General features: G+C 37.1%; 2 protein-coding genes across 20 annotated transcripts in view; one reads left to right on the top strand and one right to left on the bottom strand.

Annotated features, from left to right (window-relative positions):
- PCNX4 (pecanex 4) overlaps positions 1-6940 on the bottom strand; it is a 51140-nt gene extending 44200 nt beyond the window's left edge. For 8 of the 9 annotated variants that reach the window (XR_001913989.4, XR_013521243.1, XM_009006117.5 and 5 more), the window contains exon 1: positions 6448-6940. The gene's annotated coding sequence lies outside the window, so the exon portion shown is untranslated. Of the gene's footprint in view, positions 1-1623; positions 6148-6447 lie in introns of those variants that run through there. The other variant, XM_035262042.3, reaches the window with a different exon arrangement.
- Positions 6941-6978: 38 nt separating this feature from the next.
- RTN1 (reticulon 1) overlaps positions 6979-24563 on the top strand; it is a 495935-nt gene continuing 478350 nt past the window's right edge. For 5 of the 11 annotated variants that reach the window (XM_054239999.2, XM_078335050.1, XM_078335051.1 and 2 more), the window contains exons 1-2: positions 6979-7151; positions 16515-16597. In XM_054239999.2, the coding sequence (XP_054095974.2) occupies positions 16570-16597 (28 nt within the window). In that variant the 5' untranslated portion in view covers positions 6979-7151; positions 16515-16569. Of the gene's footprint in view, positions 7152-16514; positions 16598-17447; positions 17586-24563 lie in introns of all 11 variants that reach the window. The other 6 variants (XM_054240000.2, XM_078335057.1, XM_078335059.1 and 3 more) reach the window with 3 other exon arrangements.

The following is a 24563-nucleotide window of genomic DNA, read 5'->3' as shown; positions in this document are numbered from 1 at the left end:
CTATTCTAAAACCAAAAGGTTTGGCAATTATAAAAAATCCCAGGTCACTCAAAATTAGACAACACAGAAGGTCGGGGCAACCAACTGGCTAATGCCACAACTAAAACAGCAACATTTGAGCCACAAGTCTCAACCCGAGAAATGGCCATAAAACCTGAAACACTTAAAAACATGTTGAAAGAAACCCAGAGCAAAGCTCCCACAAAAGAGAAATCTACATGGGAACAGGCAGGGGGATACTTGTCTCCTGAAACTGAAATATGGTGTGGACCTAATAATAAACCCATTATTCCAATGCAATGTCAGGTGCCCCTTATGGAATATGTCCATAATCCCACTGGAATCCAGATAAAATAATATCCTGTTGTAAACAGTACTACTGGAAACCATCCTTCACAGTGGCACAAAAAGTTGACTCTGGATGTGTTTTTTGTGCCCAATATAACCCAGGAAAGCCCCTCCATGGGGCCCAGGGTCATTTTCCCCTTCTGGCCAGACCTTTTGAAGCATGGCAGCTTGATTTTACCCAGCTGCCATTATCTCAAGGTTAAAAGTATGTTTTGGTAATGGTCTGCATGTTTTCCCACTGGGTTGAAGCTTTTCCCTGCAGGCAAGCAACAGTCATTTGAGTTGAAAAAATCCTAATAGAAAAAAATTATCCAATTGTGGGGAGGGGAGTTCCCGGTGAACTTCATAGCGACAGGGGAACTCACTTTGCTGGCCAGTTTATTCAAAATATTTGTAAAATTTTGGTTCATATTTCAACATTTCTACTGTACCTATCATCCTCAGTTCTCAGGCCAGGATAGGACCAATGGAATAATTAAAACACAACTGGCTAAGTTCACAGAGGCATTTCACCTCCCCTGGCCCAAAGCATTCCCCCTAGTGCTACTTACACTCCAATCCACCCTTTTTGGAAAACATCAACTGTCTCCTTATGAAATTATAACAGGAAGATCCACGTGTATGGGAACAAACATAACTAATCCAACTTTTCTCAAGGGAGATATATTGCAATATTGTAAGTGGCTCATTTATCATCTTTTAAAAAGCCAAGATTTGGTAAATAATTCCTTTCACAGTGTGCTCCCTGAAGATAAGATGCCTGGTTATGATCTGCAACCCAGAGATTTTGTCTGTTGGAAAAGACATCTAGTAAAGGATTCCTTTCAACCCTGATGGAATGGCCCATACCAGGTACTATTACTAATCCATGTGCCACAAAATTAGATGGTACAGACTCATACATTCACATCTTTCATCTTAAAAAGGCACAACCTCCTGAGTGGACTATAACTCCCACCAAAGACCTTCACCTCCAGTTCACTAAACATTGACTTTCAACTAAGAGAAGCGGATGACAGCTTTTGTGGACTGTTTAAACCCAAGACGCAGGACCAGGCCTGTATACAAAGGAACGCCTATGTTTACTGTACAATAACCATTACAATTATTCTCCTAGATATACTGGCAACTGCTGTTATAAAGAACAGGGCACTTGCCTTGTCTGATTTAACACCCATTAGTAACTAAAACGAATCTCACAACCTTGCTATTATTATTACCCTATATCCCTACACCTTCTTTTCACTGCCACCCTCTGATGCCCATGAAACAAACCAGTTTCTACAATGCGCTCAGGATTATGCAGACAGATTACAGGAGGACACCTGCTGGATAGGTAGATTCATGCCTCTTTCCAGTGGCTCCATCCTGCCATGGTGGGTATCCCCCTTCCAAGGTCAGGACTAGATAGAATGTCAAAACTCTATTACATCACAGCAATGGTCTGGTATTCTTAGTGCTGGCATAACAAAAGACAACATACATAATTGGCCCATTAAAAACTCTCTTAAGAACAAGGGACATGGGAAAAACTTTTCAATGGAAAGGACCAGCTAATTAGCTCTCACTTTAGCATCCTCTCCAACTAAAACAGAAGGTGGTAACCATGCCCCAAACAATGGCCCATTATCAAAATGGAATAATGCAAATTTGGGATGGATTTATCTGGCTCACCCCTTCATTTGGCCAACTCAGCCAAAATGCTTTGTGTTGGGAGCAAAGAAATCACATCAAGAACCTATGCCCAAACAGTATGAGAGACATGGGGTGAATAGCTGGAGAACACTGTGACCACACTATCATATTATAAGACACTGAATGGCATGTCACCAATTGGGTGCAATGACCAGGTATTTATTGCCTAGCTTCAAATGCAACAGTTGGCCATGTGGCACTAACTTATGGCTGTGGTTACTTCCACACTGGTTAAGACAATGTTCCCTAGGTTATGCTTGGGCACAGGACAAGTAATTCAGACCCTGCCAAAACCAGCAAACCTTTTTCATTTACAATCTTGTTGGACACGTTTGGTATTCCAATGGTATGACCACTTAGCTTCAGTCTTTGTATCACAGATAGGTATTGAAGATGTTATACGGCATATAGAGCCTTTGATGAATTACACCCAAAAGGCCCTGAATGACAGCTGCATGAGTATGTCCTTGCTAAACAATGAGGTCCTGCTTATGAGGAAAGCTGTGCTGAAAAACTTTATGGCTTTAGATACACTCATGGGAGCACAAAGTAGGACCTGGGCCATCATAAAAACTGAATGTTGTGTTTATATTCCAGAAGAATTGAAGAATATACCCTGACTTATGAATGATATGAAAACCTAGATAACCAACCTGTCAGATCCAAAACTTTCGTTAATCAATTGGTTGACTAGTTAGTTTGGATCCTGGGGAACCTGGTGGCAGGTTATAATTGCTTATAAAAGGATTAATAGTATGTGTTGTGTCCTGTTTCTGCTTACAATGTTGTTATGGTATGTGCCTGCATATACGTCAATGCACAACTGAAAGGGCTAGGGTAATGACTGCCTAGAGAATTGTTCTAATTGAGAAGCCAGTAATATAGCCTGAGCCAGTTTCCAGATTTGATTTTCTTTTGTTGCTATAAATCTGGCCTAGGTCCCTATATTTTTTCTCTCTTTTTACCTTGCCTTTTTTACTTCTTTCTTCCTATTTTTTAAAATCTTCATGGAACATGACTTACTAGAAATGTGCCTTCCTAGCGACTTGGGACCTGAACTTCTAGGAATAAACCATCCTAGCAACAAGAAAGCACCTCAAAAAAAGAGAGGAAAAACCAACCTGAGGCCAGGAAACAGTATTCCTTTTAAAATGCTTTCTCCAAAATATTTTAAAGAAAAAAGAGGGGAAATGTGAGAGGAAATTAAATTTTGGGAACCGAAACTCATTTAGCCGAAGGGGAAAAAAGTCAAGCTGGAACTGAGTCATACAAACCTGCCTCCCACTTTTGGTTCCTAAATAAGATGGCTAGAAGATGAAAAGCTACATATTTCCCCCACATTTTGCCCGCAAGGAAATTCCTAGTGAATTTCACCGTGGCAATGCCAATTGATAGTTTATCTTTACAGGTGCAGTCATCCCTACCTACCAGACATAAATGCATATCTAATTCTTCCCCTGTCCCATTTTGTCTGTTATCTTATATAAAATGCAGATCTCCCCCATTTTTTCCTCTGCCCCTTTTATGTCACCTTATGTAAAAGATGCAGATTCACTGAGCTAGATGAAGGCATGAATATTTTCCCTACCCACCTCTTACATGAAAATTGTTACTTGCTCAATATCCTACCCTTTCCCCTTTAAATTTGGAGACCTCAGAATCATCTTCAGAGAAAGGTGTAGACCTATCTCTAGAGTCCTTAACTTTGGCAAATAAATCTCCTAAAACGATTGAGACTTGTCTAGTCATTTTTCTCAACTGACACCCACTATAAATTCAACTGGGTTGAAAAAGTTTTTTAAAAATCAAGCATCAGGTGAATGAAATCTGCCACTCAAATGAATTACTAGAAATAAATTAATTTATTTTACAAAAAAAACTGAGAACCAGTGATATTAAGCAACTTAACCAAGATACAACGTCAGTTAGTGGCAGAATGAGTTTTTGGACCAGACCATGCTATTGCTGTTAGGTTTTTTTTAAAGGCAAGGCAGGGGAGGTGGGGAGGGTTAAAGACAGATGGGGTTGGGGGGGCTCTACAGCAACACAGGTATATTGCAAAAACCTGCAGATGTGGGGGACCAGCTTAATGCCAGAGTCCACTGCTGTTCACAGGCTGGGGACTTATAGGTATGGCCTGTCTGGCTTGCTGCCCAGCAGGATGCTGATAAGATATTCCTATGATCAGGTGGTTTGGCCCTTTTTCCGGTTGGATGTGATAGGATGTTCCTTGCACCTTTACCCAGCAGGGTATGATAGGGATGTTCCTTCAGTTGGGCCTTTGCTCAGTAAGGTATAATAAAGGTGTTCTTGTGTGTTGTGATTGAGGTGGTTAGGCAGGATGTTTCTCACGGCCCAAACTCTCGTGGAATGTGTCACTTTGACCAAGGTCTGCAAAATGGCAGGGGGCTTACAAAATGGTGCAGTTTGGACTAACAATTGCCAAATGAAAGGGAATTTTATTTTGAAACTAGAGAACTGGAAGGATAACTTGGGGGGAAAGGGATTTGTGGAGAAAAGTGGGTCCAAGGGGAATCTACAAAATGTCAAAATGGGAAGATTTTGATAGCTAAGCCAGCATGAAAGTATTGGCATCCAGTACTCTTTGATAAGACAAGTGAGAAAGTGTTTAAAAAACAAGGTCCTCACCATTAAGAAAGTGAAAACAACCTAAAGGATGAAAAAAAATTTGGGCAAATCATATATATGAGACTTGTGTCTAGACTATATAAAGAACTCTTACAAAATGAAAAGTCAAATAATCCAATGGTTCAAAAATGAGCAAAGGATCTGAATAGACATTTCTCCAAAGATAACATACAAGTGGCTAATAAGCACAGAAAATGATACTCAGCATCATTACTCATTAGAAAAACACAAATTTAAACTATAACAAGGTACCATTTCAAACCCCCCTGACTGGCTAATATAAAAATGGCAGACAATAAGTATCGATGAGACTGTGGAGAAATCAGAACCCTCACACATATCTGGTGGTTATGTAAAATGATACAGCTCCTTGGGAAAACAGTCTGGCAGTTCCTCAAAAGGCTAAACATAGAGTCACCATATAACCCAGCAATTCTACTCTCAGGTATGCACCCAAAAGAAATAAAAACATATATGTCTACATAAAAATCTGTAGACAAAACATTGATAGCAGAAATACAACTAATAGCCAAAAAATGGAAAACCCAAGTGTCCATCAATGACTGGATAAATAAAATGTGATATAGCCACACAATGGAATCAGGCTATAAAAAGGAATGAAGTACTCATACATGCTACAACATCGCTGAACCTCGAAAACACCAGTGAAAGCCCATTACAAAAGGCCGCATATTATATTATCCTATCTATGTTAAATGTCCAAAATAAGCAAATTTATGGGGACAGAAAATAGATTCGGTTGCTTATGGCTGGTGGGGTAAGGATAATGGGGGGAGGGAAAGTGGTGACTGCTGAAAGGTAAAGGGTTCTTTTCGGGGTGATGAAAATGTTCTAAAATTGTAGTCAAGGTTGCACAATTCTGTAAATGGGTGAATTGTACTGAATGGGAATTATATCTCAGTAAAGCTCTTAAAAATGAAAAAGAAAAGGTTCCCTGACTGGTATTTCCCAGCAGATAATAACTAGAAGGCAGCAGCTCTTTAAGTCGGAAATTTAGGAGCAGCCAACAGGTGTTTCAAACAGTTAAACTCGTAAAACGGTAACATCCGAACTGGATGCTATGCTAAAGGTGGCAGTGGATACCAAATAACATGGATAGTCTTTGCCCTAACTGCAGAAATGATTTAATGAAGAAAAGAAACACCTAAAAATAGTAAAAAATGAATAAGTGAAAAATGATGGCTACATGAAAAACAACTTCTGATTCACAGGAGTAAATTCTGGTCCTGGACAGACAAGAGGTTGTGGGGACAGAGATCGAGATCAGTGGGAAAGGAGCTCTTCATGTTCAGGGGGCCACGAGTTGAACAATTCGGACAAAAGAGGTTTAGCTGGAGATAAGGAGACAGTACAGTTTTATCTAAGGGACGCAACGGGTAACCTTTATTGGGGTAACATGGCTATCCTTCAAATCAAGGGTCAAAGGGCCATTTCCCAGTTCGTACGAGTCTCTTAGAAAAAAAATGTTACAATTCAACAGGCTACCTCTTTCGAAGGAAAGTTAAAATCACACTGAATTACTCTAATGACTGAGTTCATATTACGTCTTAAAGTGCAATAACTGCACTTAAAGATTTTGTAACGAAAAACGTGGCAATGAAAGCTGCAAGAACTTCGCTCTCTGCACAGGTTTTTGTGGCAATAAAAGCTGCAAGAACAACTTGGCTTTCTGCATAGGCTTGGACATTAAGGCACCGAAGCGGTCCCAAGGTGGGCGTCGGACATCGAACGTACCTCAAATCACCAGAGGGAAGAGGAGACGCGAAGGCATCCCGGGAACTGCATTTTTGCAGGTAAACCCGGGCTGGACGCTCCCGCGGGGAGGCTAGCTATTGCCCGAGCGCGGAGGCAGAGAAGCTAAGGCGGCAGAACAACTAGCTTACCGTGGCCCCGCTCGGGCCAGCTCTCGGTTTCCATGGCTAACGTCAACTCCGGCCTCCATCCGGGGCTGAACAGCGCGCATGCGCGCTCTGGGACTGGGCCCGGCGCCCGGCTGGCCCGGCTGTGCTCGCTCTGGAGACGGGTCCTGCAGTACAGCAGGCTCGGCCTCGCGGAAGCAGGGAACCAGCGCGCTCCGTTCGCGGCAGGCCTAGGCCAACATTTCCTGGCCAGGGACTATGGGAGTCGCTCCTGCTCTGGTCTAGCACCGGGCCTAGGAGAAGCGGCAGCGGTGAAAACGGAGACAAAGCGCCAACCCTGAACTTTCCCCTGGGCCGAGTCGTTACGCAAGAGCGTCGTTGCCCTGGTGACGTGACGTCGTTCTTCAGGATTGTGCGCCTGCAGGAAACAGACGTGCAACCGCCGTTTTGCGCATCAATTCACCGAAGGTCGTGTCAGGTTGTCTTAATGCAGGTGGAGGGGTGTGACAGTGCTCCAGCCGCTCTGGGTCCCGCTACTTCCAATAATCGCACCGACCGTCACCGCTCAACACACCGACGGTAATGAATGTTTTTGAGTGATACTTCGTGCATCCTACTCGGCTTGGACGATTGGGGACTGCATATATGTGAATGCTATCGCCCCAATTTGTGGCTGCGTTTTAAAATACAAGGAACCAAATGTCCATCATAGAAACGTGTTAAGATATCAAACAAGGCAGAGATCTGGCGTTCCAATTAAAAGGCTATGGCTGATTCTTATTAGTGTGGCGGGAATCTTTACAGGCCGGCCGCATAGACCCAATTAATGCTAGTTAAAAAGTTATCGCTGTGTCCAGCGCTCGCCTCCCCTATTCTCCACGAAATTTAACCCCCCGCAACACCCAAATTCTGGACAGGTTCCAGATTACCAATTGGGAGTCCTCAAGACGGCCCCAGAGCGTTAACAATGATTGCTCAACTGATTTAGAGGCTCGCCTAAGGGAACTTTGAAGCTAATTTGTCGATACCAGGGTACCCACAATTCCCCCATGTGATTGATACCCTAGCAGTTCTGCACACTTTAGAGTCCTAACTGACTTGTGGACTACTCGTTTGGATCTCCATACCTCAAAACTATAAATGTGGCCTTTAAAAACTTTAATTCTTGGTTCTTGGCCATCCTGGGAATTATGACTTGGTATTTAAGTATTTATGTTTTCAGGTCATAACAGGAAAAAAGTTACTGTGTTAATATTAAAAGAAAGCCAAAGCTTTATTTATTTATATATTTATTTATTTTAAAGATATTCTGTCCAGATGGAAAGTGTAGTTCGTTGAAACTGTATGGAAGAAAACCCCCGGATGTACATATACTTGTCTTCAAGGACATAATTTGCAGATAGATCCTTTCACAGTTTGGTGTCTTCAGGATTTGATAGAATATGGGAAAATGTGCGGTTGGTGCATCCATGGTTTTTCTCACTGAAGCTCACTCATCGTGGGTCAGAGTACCACAGTAAGCATTTTGGAAGCTTCAGTTACTGCTAAGAAGTCTGACTTTCCGTGGTTCAGAGTAGAGGCTCCAAAGTCAGGAAATCTGGGTTGAAACCCTGACACCACTGCTCACTACTTGTGTGATCCTGAGGTTATGTAATTTCTGTCTTGCTCAGTTTCCCCGTGTCTTGTAAAATGAGGCAGCAAATAATAGAACTTAACCCACAGAGAGTTATGTCATTGTATTAAATCAAATAATTGTAATTGGCTTAGCAGATAAATGGCACAGCTTACGCTTAGTATGGATAAGCTATTATCTTTATATAGAGAGCCTGTATTTATGCTTGTTCTTCTCCTGGGCATTACCTATGACCCAACCAGAATTAACATTTTAATTGTTGAAATATCTACTGTTTTTCAAATATATTTGGACATTGCACTTTCTTAGAATAAAATTAGTAGAGCATATGGTTATCTGTGGGTAAAATATTCAATCAACATTTATTGAAATAGTGAAGGGAATAGTGGTTCCTATTTGTTAGGAACTACACTAATTGCTGCATATATAAAGTCAAATAAAACATGATCCTTAAGGAATTTACCAAAATATAACTTGGACATCAAGGACTTAACTTGAACAACAAGGACATCAGTAATTACAGTGTGTGTGATAAACAGGTATGCGCTGAGCTTCAGAAACAGAAATGGGACACATAATTCTGAGGAAATTAAGGATGGTTGCAATCCAGTTTTAAAGGGCGAGTAGACGTTAGGTAGGCCAGGCATGGTGGCTCATGTCTGCAATCCTAGCACTTTGGAAGCCTAAGGTAGGAGGATCACTTGAGCCTAGGAGTTCAACGTCAGCCTAGGCAATATGGTGAAACCCTGTCTCTACAAAAGATACAAAAAATTAGCCAGGTGTGGTGGTGTGCACCTGCAGTCCCAGCTACTCGGAGGCTGAGGTGAGAGGTCATGGCAGTGAACCAAAATAGCACGACTGCACTCCAGCCTGGACAACAGAGTGAGACCTTGTCTCCAAAAAAAAAAAAAAGTTAGCTGGGAGAGAGGGTAATTCAGGTAGGGGAACATTTATTCATTAATTCATTCAACACATATTTAGAGTATACATAGAATCAGTACTTTGTGTACCTCATTTAGTCTTAACCTTATGAGGTAGCTTATTATTTCAAACGTAAGGAATCTGAGCTTGAGAAAAGTAAAATAAGTGATGACATCTGGAATCGAGTTCATATCTGTATGTCTTCAAGATTCATATATTTTTTTCTACCCTGATGATTCACATAAAATGAAACAAATTGTGAAAAATCTGGAACTGCCTGCTTCAGTCAGAGAAGATGTTTAGCTAGGCATTATCATGACATACATGTTCTTGTGTAATAGTAATGCCCGTTTTCAGTTCATAGGCAAGTTACTTCTCTTGCTAAAAAGTAAAACAAACACACCATAAACCCTCACTCTGCCCCATTCCCAGAGACTGCTGGCCAGAGGTTTGAAAATAATGCAGAGCTGCAGCACCAGGTTTGGGCTAAAGAGGAGGCAAAATTAGACTCACAGTTTCAGGTGCCTTTAAAGAAGCACAGGAGGAGTAATAGGTTTGGGAAGAAATGTAATGAATCTGCTTTGAGACCTGTATTTAAGGGGCTGATGGGATTCAGGTGCCTATGCCCAATTGGAAATACAGAATTGGACCTATATTACATATTAACCTTAGGAGAGAAGTTAAGACACAGAACATTCTATAATTTTTTTTTAAAAAAAGCTTGTTGAAGAAGTAAGATTGGAAGAGAATGCCAAGGTTTAGATCTCAATGGGACAAGAAGAAAACCCAAGAAGAAAAGGGCAATAAAATAAGATTAACTTATATGGCTTAATGAAAGTCACTATATATCATAGATCATGATATGCATCAAAGATCATCTGAAAGGGCATGTGGTGGGTAGAAATTTTAGAGTGTCTCAGCATGTTTGTGAGATTTGGGTTGGGCAAGTTATGAATTATAAGAATATTGAAGAGAGGGAGTGCCTGATAGTTAATTACATTTCCTATTGAAACTTCCTTTAATATAGAAACTTTCATATCCCATAAATATTCATAAATAGAACATCAAATAATATATAATGTAATCATAGTTTTGTCATTGGTTAGTCTAAGCTTTAATATAAGATATATTTCTTTTCAATACCAGTTCTGAAAAATTTACAGTAATCACGATGGGGAGTGTATGATAAAAGGATAGTTTCAAATTTTGGTTATGATAAAGAATTTTTAGTTTTCTTGTATAGCTTTTAAATTTCATTATTAGTCTACATCAATAAATTCACAGATGAGACTTCATTTTAGAGGTGTTCCAGTTAACATTATTTTGGAACATAGTAACTACTGGAAACTTATTTTGGATAATTGTTTTAGAAAACACAGGTGTTTAAGAAAGAACACAGTAGAATTATTGGTAGACTGGAAATCAGTAAGTTGGAATATTTAAAAGGCTAGACTTTCAGTTTTTTAATTATGTTAAAAAATTTTTATTTTGTAAAAATTTTAACAGTAACAAAACTGTAAACATCTGTTGTGCCAAACCCCCATTCACTTCAGTATGGATGGCACCAGGTTCAAGAGGCCAAAAAGAGACCCAGAGCCAGCAAATGAGATACGGGGTTTATTGAATGGAACTTACATACAGAGCAGTACAGTGGCGGGCGGGCTGGGCAGAAGTGCTACCATGTGCAAAAAACATGCATTTTAGATAGTGTTTTCACTTAACACCTTCCCCCTAGCAACCTCCATCTGGCAATCTTCATTTAACCCAAAACAAAGGGCCTCAATCTCTTGTTTGGTCCACGTTCGACAGGATGGGATGGGGCTCAGATGTTCCTCATAGATAAGGATGACTCTCTGGGTTGGCTATACAGGGTCCTTCTCAGGATATGCTTAAGTTTTGGTGTCAGGTGTGTCTGCCATACACCATCCACAGGCATATTTAAGGGTTTGATTTTACAAAAATTAAATGACACATCTGAATTAAGTACAGTGATTCTCCTTTATTTTGGCAAACATAATTGATAGTTGATGTTGCAGATTTCATAGTCTTTATCCCAGCTAGATTGGAGCATCAGCTAACCTTTTCTACTGATAGTGACCAAGGATATGATGCCTTATTAATTTCTAAAGCTGTAACTGAAGTTAGCAACCTCAAGTAGATGCCCTTTTTCCTGGCATTTGCCTGCGAAGTTCTCTGTTTATAAATGTACTAACCATTTAGAATATTGTGAACATTACCTTCACTTTCCTTTAAAATAAATATATAAGTGGAAGCGCCCTGTGCAAGTTAACTGAGAGAATTTCTACTTGGTAGGAAAGTTGTGATTACATAAGAGTGGGGGAAATAGGTGTAATTTGCCCAGTGCTGGAGGAAAGCCTGTAGACCTTCCTGCAATCTTTCCAGCCTTACACTGTTGAGTGGAAAACTTCACATTTGTTGCAATTACTTCTTATGGTTTACATTGTGATTCTCTTTAGGTTAGTATATTTAAAAACACAAAAACTAGAGGTTACTTATATTAAATAATTATTTACAGGAAGTAAAACCACATTTAGCAAGTAAAATTTATGCATAAAATAACAAAAACCAGTTTTGCTGGGATGGTAGATTAGAAGTACATTTTTAAAACTTAGCTTGGCTCTGTTTAACAAAATTAAAATGCAGTTCTCCTTGACACAGAATTTCCTTTAAATTTATTGAACCTATTCCTTATTGATAACTGTTTTGTGTTTTTGCTGTTACAAGTATTTGTTTAGAAAATTTATGATCTCAAAAAAAGCACAAAACAGTCTTCAATAGGGGACTGGTTAAATACATTATGTAAAAAGGAGATTTATCAGCATGTACATCTATGCAAAGTTGCCCAACTTACATTAAGTAAAAAATTAAAAAATTATACTTTGCATGGTATGATTTTATGTTAAACTGGATGTAAAGATGAGCCTGTTTTGTATATGCATATTTCTTTTTTTTTTTTTTTAATTTTTTATTGGATTATAGGTTTTGGGGTACATGAGCAGAGCATGCAAGACAGTTGCGTAGGTACACACATGGCAGTGTGCTTTCTTTTCTTCTCCCCTTCACCCACATTTGGCATTTCTCCCCAGGCTATCCCTCCCCACCTCCCCCTCCCACTGGCCCTCCCCTTTTCCCCCCAATAGACCCCAGTGTTTAGTACTCCCCTTTCTGTGTCCATGTGTTCTCATTTTTCATCACCCACCTATGAGTGAGAATATGCGGTGTTTCATTTTCTGTTCTTGTGTCAGTTTGCTGAGGATGATGTTCTCCAGATTCATCCATGTCCCTACAAACGACACAAACTCATCATTTCTGATTGCTGCATAATATTCCATGGTGTATATGTGCCACATTTTCCCAATCCAGTCTATCATCGATGGGCATTTGGGTTGATTCCAGGTCTTTGCTATTGTAAACAGTGCTGCAATGAACATTCGTGTACATGTGTCCTTATAGTAGAACGATTTATAGTCTTTTGGATATATACCCAGTAATGGGATTGCTGGGTCAAATGGAATTTCTATTTCTAAGGCCTTGAGGAATCGCCACACCGTCTTCCACAATGGTTGAACTAATTTACACTCCCACCAACAGTGTAAAAGTGTTCCTTTTTCTCCACATCCTCTCCAGCATCTGTTGTCTCCAGATTTTTTAATGATCGCCATTCTAACTGGCGTGAGATGGTATCTCAATGTGGTTTTGATTTGCATCTCTCTGATGATCAGTGACGATGAGCGTTTTTTCATATGATTGTTGGCCTCATATATGTCTTCTTTCGTAAAGAAGCCTACTTAGACATTAGCCTCAAGAGATTAACTGGGATTTGATCAGAAGGGAACTTTTACTTTTTACCTTATTGCTGTTTTGTACTGTAATAAATTTTTTAAATAATATATATTATTTTATAATCTTTATAAAATAATGAAATTGAAAACAAAAAAATTGGCTGAAATACTCCTTCCCTCCAAAAAACTCACCAAGCCATTAAATGATTTAGCCATTATATAACCGGTATAAAGGTGTAGTAGATTTTTGTTTTTATAATAGTGCCTTCATCTAGAATATATTTGGAAAATATTGTTTTTCTGAATAAAGAAATTAAACTATTGATGCTTACATAGGAAGAGAAATCCTATATTTTTTTTGAGTTGTTTTACAGTTGAAAATTACTATGATCTATTTGGTATATTGGTAAATTTTGAGCTTTGATAATCATACAATGTTTAGATACTAGACCACTGCAGTATTAGATCAATAGGTCATCTTTTGAAATCCTTAAAATTATTTCATTTTATATAGTAAATGAGAACATTTACTGAATTTATATATACATTCTCAAGCTTATTAGCTTTTCTCAATTGTATGTAAAATATAAATTTTAGCATATGTATAAAAATATATTAGTGTATATATACAGATATATATATACACTATATATACATGTATATGATATATATGTAAATTATATGTTACATATAACATGCAGAATAAAATGCATTCTATTTTGTCGAATGAGCAATGGCTAAGTATTACTGTAAGAAATTTTTAGATGTGGTTTGTTATTAACAATATAATTTAAAAGTGTAATTATTTTAATAACATTTACACTGGTACTTTAAAATTTTTTTATTTTACCTGGGCTGTGTTTTAAACTCTTAGTTTAAAATCAGTGTATAGAAATAAATATTAGAATAATTATTAATCCTACTGAATTTTAAAAATTCCATTTTTTGTAAATTCCAAGTGAAATATCTGATTCATGTTTTTACCTAGAAATTTTACTCCTACAAGACTTTGTAACTGGTAGAAAATTGGTACACTTTTAAAGAGCAGTGTGCACAAAAGAGATGCTTATACTTGTAGAGATAACCATGTAGCAAGAAACAATTGATTGTTTTTATTTATGACTTTTATATATAACTAGCCTGTGGATTATTTTCCCTTTGAATTTTTTCCCTTATAATTTTTCTCCTCATATCATAATAATGAAAATAATAAAATTTTAGAGGAAAGCTTTAAGAGCATGTATGCCCTGCCTAATAAAACCAAAACACTTCCTCATACTATGTACTCCAAAAATTCAATGAGTTTTTTTATTCTGAGTGGTCAAATTCATGTAGAAGCATACACCCTGAATTTTACAATTCAGTATCCCTAGGCAACTTGTTCCTGTGTCATTCATATTCCCAAGTGTACTCTGGGCTACAACAGTGGGCTTTGAAAACCTAAAAGTTATATTTACTCTTATGAAAAGATTTATTTATGTTTGCCTTCTTTCCCCAATGTATAAATTCTTTAAAAATACAATACATCTTAAAAGTACTAACCTGAATATAGTGTGGACTCTTCTAGAATTTTAATTCCTTTTTCTCTTGATGCACAGAATGAATAGTATTTGCACAGAATGAATAGTCAGTAAACAATCTTTAAGAACAAGGAAGGCCTGAAGCCCATTTCCCTTCCTTTTGGTTATATTACAAATACCCCATCCACTGATGCCTCCATCCAAAGAGAATGGAATGATTACTTTCAGAAGCAAAAGCAGCTCTACCTGAGAACACTCCAAAACACACTGTACTCTGCATGATCTCCATTTACTAGACCATTTATTTTCCTCATTCCTCATCAAAGCATGAATTCGATAACTGATTAAGAAAACATGGGGCCAGGCACAATGATGTTCATAAGGTGATGGAAAGCATATTTAACAAGAAATAATGAGATCTGAATTACCATTTGAGCTCTGCAAGAACTTGATAATTTTATGTTGGGCAAGTCAATCTCTAGGTTTAAGTTTCCTCCTTGGTAATATTAAGAGATCAGGCTGTATCCATATTTCCATATAACTATATTTCTGCTGCTCTATTATTTTTCTGTTAAATTTGTCATGCTTTGGTGAAAATAGCCTATACAATTTCATTTTGTATGCAAATACTTTTTTAAAGTGCATAAATTTTTCAAATAACATACTTAAACATAAGAGTGAGCTTTATGCTAAGCAAACCTAAACAAAACATGATTATCATTAGAAAACTAACTCTGTTTACTTCAGTATTGACCACTTTCCTGGGACTGTGATTTCTGTTTATATTAGCATCAGATAGTGTATCACCTTAATCAGTATTCATTAAGTACCAACAGTTTACCTTCTGAGGGCTCTTTCTCTAAGATAGGTTAAGTAAAAATGTTAAAGCCAGTTATTATGATGAGGATTTCTGCTATGTAATAGTCAAATTATTTTATATTTAGTCTTGTTTTGATTAAAAGTAGTAGTCAAAGATGTTGAAGCCCTCAAAGGTGATTTTGTAGATAAAGGCAGCAATCAGAAACAATTAGGAAAAATGTACCAAATGCTTCATTCTTTCTCTAGGCTGCATGGCAAATTACATTTAATATTTGAGGCTTGTGCATTTTAAAATAAGGCCTCCGACTAAGCAATTTTCAAGACAACTCCAATCAAAAGATATTGCTTAAAATTTTCTTATTGCTATAGAAATGAAAAGAGTGGTTGTCTATGTTGATTACCCTTGAAGATTGCTTTGGGAAAAATTTGATAGTTCTAGCACCATTACCATTCTAGTTTACAATCTGTCAAGAATTGAATACTACATTGACTATCAGGATAGTTTCAGGCTTCCTTTTTATCTAATTTTATTCTACTACATTAACATAAAGAGGAATCCTTGTAATATGTATTTTAATGCATATATAACTTATTATTTAATCATGATTCTTGAAAACTGTTCTCAATTAGATCAAACAAAAATCAACCATAGAGCATACACCTGAAATATTTATTGATGCCTCCTATGTGCCAAATTTTATGCTAATCAATTTGGCAGATAGAGATGAAAAAGAAAGATTCACTTTCTTTAAAGAGCCTTCAGCTTAATGGATAGAAAATTCACAATAAAAACAAATGAAGAAAATAAGAAAACTTTAGAACCAATTGCATTTCCATTATGATGAGTTGAGTATGGCTGATGCAATTCATTTTCTTATACATAAATGCTAAATAGAGGTTATATTTACTGATACGGCAAAACCTGGCAAGTTAGGAAAGTACTCCCATAATAATATTTTATGTTTAGAAAGAAAAATTGTAATAGAATGAAATCACATTACACTTTGCAATATATAGAAAAATATTTAACTACCAAGAAATACCTTTATGCTGGGAAGGAAATTCATTTTTTATGGATTTTCTAATTCAAAAGCCAAATTTTTAATTGTTTTAAAAAGTTTTAAAATAGCCTAAAATGTACTGGCTGTCTTAAACTAGCAAACAAAATAATATTCAGAGATAGTGAGGATTCAGTTAAGTGGCATTCATGAATTCAATTAGTGAACATTTATTTTGTGTTTACTAGGTGGTAGACAATTTGTTAGAAGACTAGTGGTGAAAGAGTACCAGTACCTCCTGTTATGGGCCCCACTGATGCAAGTGCTGAAGGTAATACAAATCTACATGATCACTTTGAAAAGCAATTTAATCATATTTATCAGCAACTCTAAAAATATGCATACTTTTAACTGATTGATACTTTCTTGTGCAAATGATAGAAAAAAGAAAAGGATTTATATACAAATGTATTTACTGCATATTTCTAATATTGGAAAATTGGAAGCAACTTGAATGTTCCAAAGTTCCACGACAAAGAAAATTATAGTATTTCCCCTTGGTTGACTATAACATAAACATTAGAATGATAATTATAATAGCTTTGTAATGCCATGGAAAATGGTTAGATATTTAATATGAAGAAAATCAAAATTATATAAAGTATTGAAATTTTATAAAAATATACAAATGAGAAAACTTGGAATTTTACAAAATGATAGGTGTGTTCACATGGAAGTGTTTCAGATGATTATCTCATTGTGTTTTTGAAATATGTACTATTTAACAATGATTAATAAAATATTTTAATGTATAAAAGTCCTTAATAGCATACAACCTTTATGCATTGCTGATGAGAATGTAAAATGGTGTAGCTGCTGTGGAAAACAATATGATGGCTCTTGAAAATGTTAAACATAGAATTACCATATGATCCAGCAGTTCCATTTCTAAGATACCCAAAAGAATTAAAAGTAGGGACTCTAACAGATATTCGTATGCCCATGTTCATAGCAGCATTATTCACTATAGCCAAGTGATAGAAGTAAACCAAGTATTCATAAATAGACAAATGGATATGCAAAATGTATATAGATATGATGGAATATTATTTAGCCTTAAGAAGGAAGGAAGTTCTGACGCATGTTGCAACATGGATGATAAACTTTTTTTGCTCTTTGAGACAGGGTCTTGCTCTGTCACCTAGGCTGGAGTACAGTGGCAGGATGCTCACTGCAGCCTTGACCTCCTGGGCTCAAGCAACCTTCCCATCTTGGTCTATTGAGTAGCTGGGACTATAGGCATGCACCTCCATGCCCGGGTAATTTTTTTTTTTAAATATACTTTAAGTTCTGGGGTACCTATGCAGAGCATGTAGGTTTGTTATGTAAGTATACGTGTGCCACGGTGGTTTGCTACATCCATTACCCCATCACCTACATTAGGTATTTCTCCTAATGCTATCCCCTCCTATCCCCCCTACCCATGCTAATCCCTCCCCTAGCCCCCTATCCCGCAACAGGCCCCAGTATGTGATATTCCCTTCTTTGTGTCTATGTATTCTCATTTTTCAACATCCACTTATGAATAAGAACATGCAGTATTTGGTTTTCTGTTCTTGCGTCAGTTTGCTGAGATTTATTGTTTTTTTATTTTATTTTTTTTAAAGATGGAGTCTCGCTGTGTTGCCTAGGCTGATCATGAACTCCTGGGCTCAAGCAATCCTCCTACCTCAGCCTTGCAAAGTCTTGATGTTATAGGCAAGAGCCACTGTGCTCAGCCCTGGATGAACCTTGAAGACATTATTCTAAGTAAAATAAGCTATTCACAAAATTACTGTACAAATATTGTATGATTACACTTATATGATCTATCTAGAGTAGTCAGATTCATAAAGACAGAAGTTAAAATGGTGGTTGCCAGAGACCTGGGGGAGGAAGGATGGAAGTTATTGTTTAATGGGTACAGAGTTTCAGTTTTGCAAGATAAAAAGAGGCCTGGATATGGGTATTAGTGATGGTTGCATACCAATGTGAACGTACTTAATGCCACTAAACTGTACACTTAAAAATAATTGAGATGGTAAATTTTATGTGTATTTTACCACAATTTAAAAAATGAAGGTTAAAATGGTAGATTTTATGTTTTGTGTATTTTGATGTAATAAAATTTTTAAAATAGTTCAGAAGCTATGGGTGGTTTTCTATATATGTATCAGAAGTTGAAAAGGGGGCTAATTTATAGAGTAAGAATATAGTATAATGACCAAAAATGAAATGCATAAGGCAGTTTCAAGAAGAATTCGAAAGATAAATATCACTGAATTATATTCTGTATTACTGAAATGTCTGATGTGAAATGTTTTGCTCAAGTATTTCTCCTACCTGTTTTTGTCTAAGCTCATGACTGTAGATAGTAGCAAAAAATGTAATTGTCAGACTGAAATGAATTTTGAAAGTTGTTACAATTTTAGAGGTGAAAGAGATGCTTGCTGTATTAGAGTTCTCTAGAGGGCCAGGAGTAATAGGATAGATGTATATATGAAAGGGAGTTTATTAAGGAGTATTAACTGACAAGATCACAAGGTAAAGTCCCACAATAGGCCGTCTGCAAGCTGAGGAGGAAGGAAGCCAGTAGGAGTCCCAAAACCTCAAAAGTAGGGAAGCCAACAGTGCAGTCTTCAGTCTGTGGCCGAAGGCCTGAGAGCCCCTGACAAACCACTGGCCTAAGTCCAAGAGTCCAAAAGCCGAAGAACTTGGAGTCCGATGTTTGAGGTCAGGAAGCATCCAGCACAGGAAAGAGATGAAGGTAGGAAGACTCAGCCAGTCTAGTTGCTCTGACAGCTTATTAGATGGTGCCCACCCAGACTGAGGGTGAGTCTTCCTCTCCCAGTCCACTAACTCAATTGTAAATTTCCTTTGGTAACACACTCACAGACACACTGAAGAACAATACTTTGCACCTTCAATCTAATCAAGTTGACAATATTAACCATCACACTTGCTTTAGAGGTAAGACATTGTCGGGGTCTGGCACGTCTGCCAGGGGGCTACCAACCTGTGGGAGTCCCCGAGACCACCAACATAGATGTCTCATTCAACCTGAGGAAGAGAGCATGCAGAAGTGAAAGAAGATAGGAAAGTGGAGTCTGGAGGTCTACTTGCAGTCAAGCAGCAACTTTATTTCTGTAGGTGACAGCTTTTATACCTTTTTTCTTGTTACATTTACTTTAGCTCAGCAGAAAAAGGGGCAAACAGAAAAGGGAACAGAAATCACGCAAAAATAGTTATCATGGGCCTGTGATAACAGCTCACAAAGCAGTTTTAAGGGGGCTTGTGATAATAGCTTACAAAGCAGTTTAAGAGTTAATATATGTTTTTCAAAGATACACAGTGCAAACAAACAATGGTTCCCTTAAGGTGGCTTGTTAACTATGTTTTCCATCAGCAGGTAGAGCAAAGGCTCAGCTCCTGAGAAAATATGGGCAGGGGTCTTTGCCCCTCTCAGGCACCTCAATTGCAGCAAGCCTATTGCTTACACAGAGACGAAAGGGGATATGAAGCGGTCAGCACAATGTCGTCATAAACCGCAGGCCCTTGCTCTGCATTCTGTTTTTTGCCTCAGTGGCTTAGCCATTTTTACCTCAACTCGACAGCCCTCAAGAGCGGGGGGAGAGCAGCTAGGTCCAGCAGCCAAGATGGGGCGAGTCACGCTAACTGTCTCAAGCCCTTGGTGTGAACACTGCAAGACATCACAGGTTCAGATAAGATTATATAGATAGGTACTGAGAGATTTGTTTATAATGGATCCTTTGACTTTCATTACAGTATTATTGAGGCTTTATATTAACTCAAGCAGGCTAAATTCTAACCTTTTAAAAAAGTGATCTATAACATTCAATTATTTCTTCTCTATTAGGAAATTTTTATTTTTTATTTTTAAAATATATTCAATCGTTTTGGGGGTAAAGGTAGTTTTATCGATAAGTTCTTTAGTGGTAAAGAAAATTCTTAAACATGAATTTCCTCTGCTATACTTTATATCTTTGTCTTTTTCTCCTGCTTTTGATGTTTTTTATATTCTCAAGGAATTGTTAACTTCACAGCTCTTTTCTCGAGCCATTGTTCCTTTGATTCTACGAGAGGTTGCATGGTCTTTACTTTTAAAAATAATCTGCTTTATGAATTGTTGTCCAGATATCCTTCCTATCCCACTCTTACGTTGAACTGTATTTTTTTCAAATATTTGTAATTGCGGGACTCAGATGATACTGACCTTATTATCTTCTAGATCTTATGCATTGCACAAAGTCAGAATACTTGATTTCAAGTGACAGAATTCAACTCCTCCAAAAAGGATTTATTGGTCCATGTAATTGGGAAGTGCAAGAATGCATCTTATGGAAAGAGTGCATCTGAAGCCTCAAATACTGCTGTCAAGATTCTCTCTAACTCTTTGTTTGCATCGCTTTATTCTTTTAGAGTCTCTCCTAGTGGCAGACAAATGGCTGCCAGACAGACTCAAATCTCCCAGTTAAGCAATTGCAACAGAGGAAATAAAAGAAAGAATGCTCTACCAATGTCCAAATCTCAATTTCAGGTTCTGTGTGCCTACTCCTATGATTAGCAGCCCCAACACTAATGCATAGAGGAGGAATTTCCCAAAGGACTCTGAAGAATGGCGGTGGGTAAATTAGGCAAAAAAGACTATTCCCATAGTCTATTATGCTAGTGTTTCCCCACTTTATAGTGAAGCAAGTTTTAAAAAATTCTAGATACCTTAAAAATCAATGTTCCTGTTCATTTAAAATTATTCAATGTACTGCATATTTGTCTGTTTTTGGCTGTGCAGCATTTCAATCCCTGTCCTTTGTGGAATTTGCCACTGTGAGAGCCTTAGTGGGAAGACAGGCCACATCTCTCATTACAGGTGTTAAAGTACATACACTTTTCTTTAATAACTAAAGTTCCGGTGGGCAACCTAAGTTTAACCATCTTTTTCATGGGCCTTTCAGTGTAGAACATGGGAAGCAAAAAAAAAAACAGGAATCTTTTGAATTCATTTTGATTGCAGCAGGAACATCAAGGCCTTATTGCATCCATCTAGTGGCATCTATGTTTGGGCAGCAGCATGGCACTGGCACCATGATTAAGGTGATCCTGTGACATGACATTACCTGTGGTTTTGGCCACGATGCTCCCCTCATTCTCATTTGAAGAGCCTGGTTTCTCAGCCTTTCTGTTCTGTGAACTATCCTATGTGCTATATCCAGAGTAATTTTGCTTGCAACCAAAACCACTGAGTACACTCTGCTAATAATTTTTAGCCAAGGTATTTTGAGGTACAGTTATTTTCTCAGATGCTAATAATTAGTGAATTTAAGTATGAGTCCTTTTTCATCTTAATGTTTTTAGTAGCTTCAAATTCTAGAGTTTATTCTTGCATGACCCCCTTTTTATACTGACATTAAACCACTTGCAGTGACTTTCTTTTATGTCTCATTCAGAACCAATTGCTCCTTTCATTTTACCATTGTCCAGTTTATGCTTTTCCATAAAATCTTCTTTTGTTCTTTGCTTTTTCATTTCTCATTAAGTTTTATCTTTCTGCTATAATTTTGATACAAAAGTCCTTCACATCTCTTTTCTGGGAATGTTCCTGTATCAGTTAGGATTAGGTTGTGCTTCATGTAATAGCGAAACCATAATAACAATGATTTAACGATACAAATTTATTTCTCGCCATATAAGTTAATTATTCCAGGGTCAGTATGGCAGTTCTATGGACTGGTGGGACAGTCCAATTTATTATGCCATCATCTCTAAGTCTTTTTCCTCCTGGTCCAGCTGGACTTCCTTCATCATAATCTTGTTCCAAGCTACAGTATTTTCTTCCTTTCCTTTTAAAAAGACTTCCAGGAAGTTCCCATACAACACTACCACATATAAGTCATTTGCCAAAACAAAGGGCCACATTTAGCTACAAGAGGAGCACTATTCCTAGCTAATAATCAGAGTTCTTTTACTAAGGAAGAATGACAGAACAAGCCCAGGAGGCAATTGTCTCTCTCTTCCACAATTTATACTTCTGACTGTCTGTAAGTAATTTCCTATCTTTCTAGATAAAACAGTTTATTTTGTGTTTTAGGACTACTTTGTAAATTTTTAGTTCAACTAGTAAAAATTTGGAACAATAAAAATAGTGGTCCTAATGTAATAAATAATTTATTTCATAATTATACAGTTTTTATTGTATTGTCTCACTCATTCTAATTGCCTGAATAAAGTGATTTTCTTACAAAAATTCCCAATTAGTTATTTTCAAGATATGATGGCTTCAAAATGAGTTAAGTTCTTACTTATAAAAGGAATATGTGTTTTAAAAGTAAATTAATTTATATTACTTTTAAATTGTGATATGAAAATAAAATATGGAAAATTCCTAAGACTTTCTAGAATTTGTGAAGAATGTATAAAATAAAGGGGTTGGGCTTACTCCCTGATAGTTTTGCTTCTACACCAGTAAAATGACAACTTGGATCAGGAACATCATCAGTAATTTATATTTCAAAATTTAAATGCTCATTTTTAAAGAAATAATTTTGAACATGCAGAAAAGTTTTAAAAATAGTGATTTCCTCACCCAGCTTTTCCTAATGTTAACATTTTACATAGCATTTTATATAACATAGCAATTATTTAAACTAAGCAATTAACAATAAACTGTTAACTAATCTATAGACTTTATTTGAATTTTAGCAGTTTTCCCACTAATGCCCTTTTTCTGGTTCTAGATCCAATCCAATATCCTGTATATTACTTAGTTGTCATGTCTCTTAGTTTTCTCCAATATGATTTCTTCAGTCCTTGTCATGCAATGCCGTTGCTCCTTTTAGAGACTTATTGGCCAATTATATTGTAGAATGTCCCTTAGTTTGCGTTTTTCTGATGTTTTCTCATGAGTAGATCATTATTATTCTCATGATCATGTGGTAATTTTGGCAGAAATACTACAGAATGATTTTGTGCCCTTATCAGTGCATCATATCAGGATATTGATATATCTTATTTTTAGTGATATTAAATTTGATCACTTGATTAAAGTGTTTATTGGTTTACAGTTACTATTTTTTTCTATATGTAATTAAAAAATATTTTGTAGGGAAGTTCTTAGAGACCTTGCAAATATCCTGTTTATACTGTCATTTACTAATTTTAGTATCCGTAGATGATTCTTAACCATAGCAATTATTACTTGGGTGTTTTCCATAGTCATCAATATTTTTTACATGTTTATTGAATGCAGAAGAAAATTATGTGCTCTCATTGAAAACATCTATAAATGTAAACTTGAGGAAATTCTTTTGATCAGTAGGTTAAATATACAGCCAAGCAGTTCTGTGAAAGTTATAGGGAAAAATGTATTTAAATGTTAAATTATTTGTAGCATTTTTAACTTCAATTGAGAAGAGCACAGCTATATTATCCAGTTATCTCTATTTGTGGGGTATGATTCTTGATGGAACCAAAGAACTCTGGTGTTCTAATCCCACTTTGTTCAGAATAAATCTTCTTGGCTGATAGCAAGGTATGGGGAGTGCTGTCTAAGCAATGATAAACTAGAACTCTCTCAATCCCAGTTGCTTTGTTTTGCTTTTCTATGAAACTAAAAATATAGCTCCTACAATCGAAGTCTATTTCCATGTTGCACATCACAACTCTAACCTGACATTAACATCTTGCTGTGAAAGAAAGAGGTGTCAGGTGTCTAGGTCTAAACCAGAAGGCTAATGGATTATAAAGGTAAACAGATATTTCAGTTTTCCATTGCTAGTTTTTCCATTTTAATTTAAAATATAATTCCCCAGTATCATACATTTATGTCATATAGGTATTGTATGTACTGGGATCTCAACAAGAAACAAGTGGCAAAGTCCAATGGGGTCATTGAGGAATTTAGTGAAGGGACTACTTAAAAAGTGTGGATAGAATTAAAGGAAACAGACCAGGATTCATGAAGCATTTTATTTTTTATTTTTTGAGACAGAGTCTCTCTCTGTCACCTGGCTAATTTTTGTATTTTTAGTAGAGATGGGGTTTCATCATGTTTGCCAGGTTGGTCTCGAACTCCTGGCCTCAAGTGATCCATCTGCCTCGGCCTCCTGAAGTGCTGGGATTACAGGTGTGAGCCACCATGCCCTGGCAGGTGAAGCATCTGAACTTGTGATGCCTGTAGGCCTGAAGGTGTAATAGGACGAGAGTTCACCAGAACCTAGATATTTTAGGAGAACCTAATAGGA

This window comes from Callithrix jacchus, chromosome 8, assembly GCF_049354715.1.
Source record: "Callithrix jacchus isolate 240 chromosome 8, calJac240_pri, whole genome shotgun sequence".
Classification (NCBI taxonomy): domain Eukaryota; kingdom Metazoa; phylum Chordata; class Mammalia; order Primates; family Cebidae; genus Callithrix; species Callithrix jacchus.
This window is presented reverse-complemented; position numbering and strand designations above follow the sequence as displayed.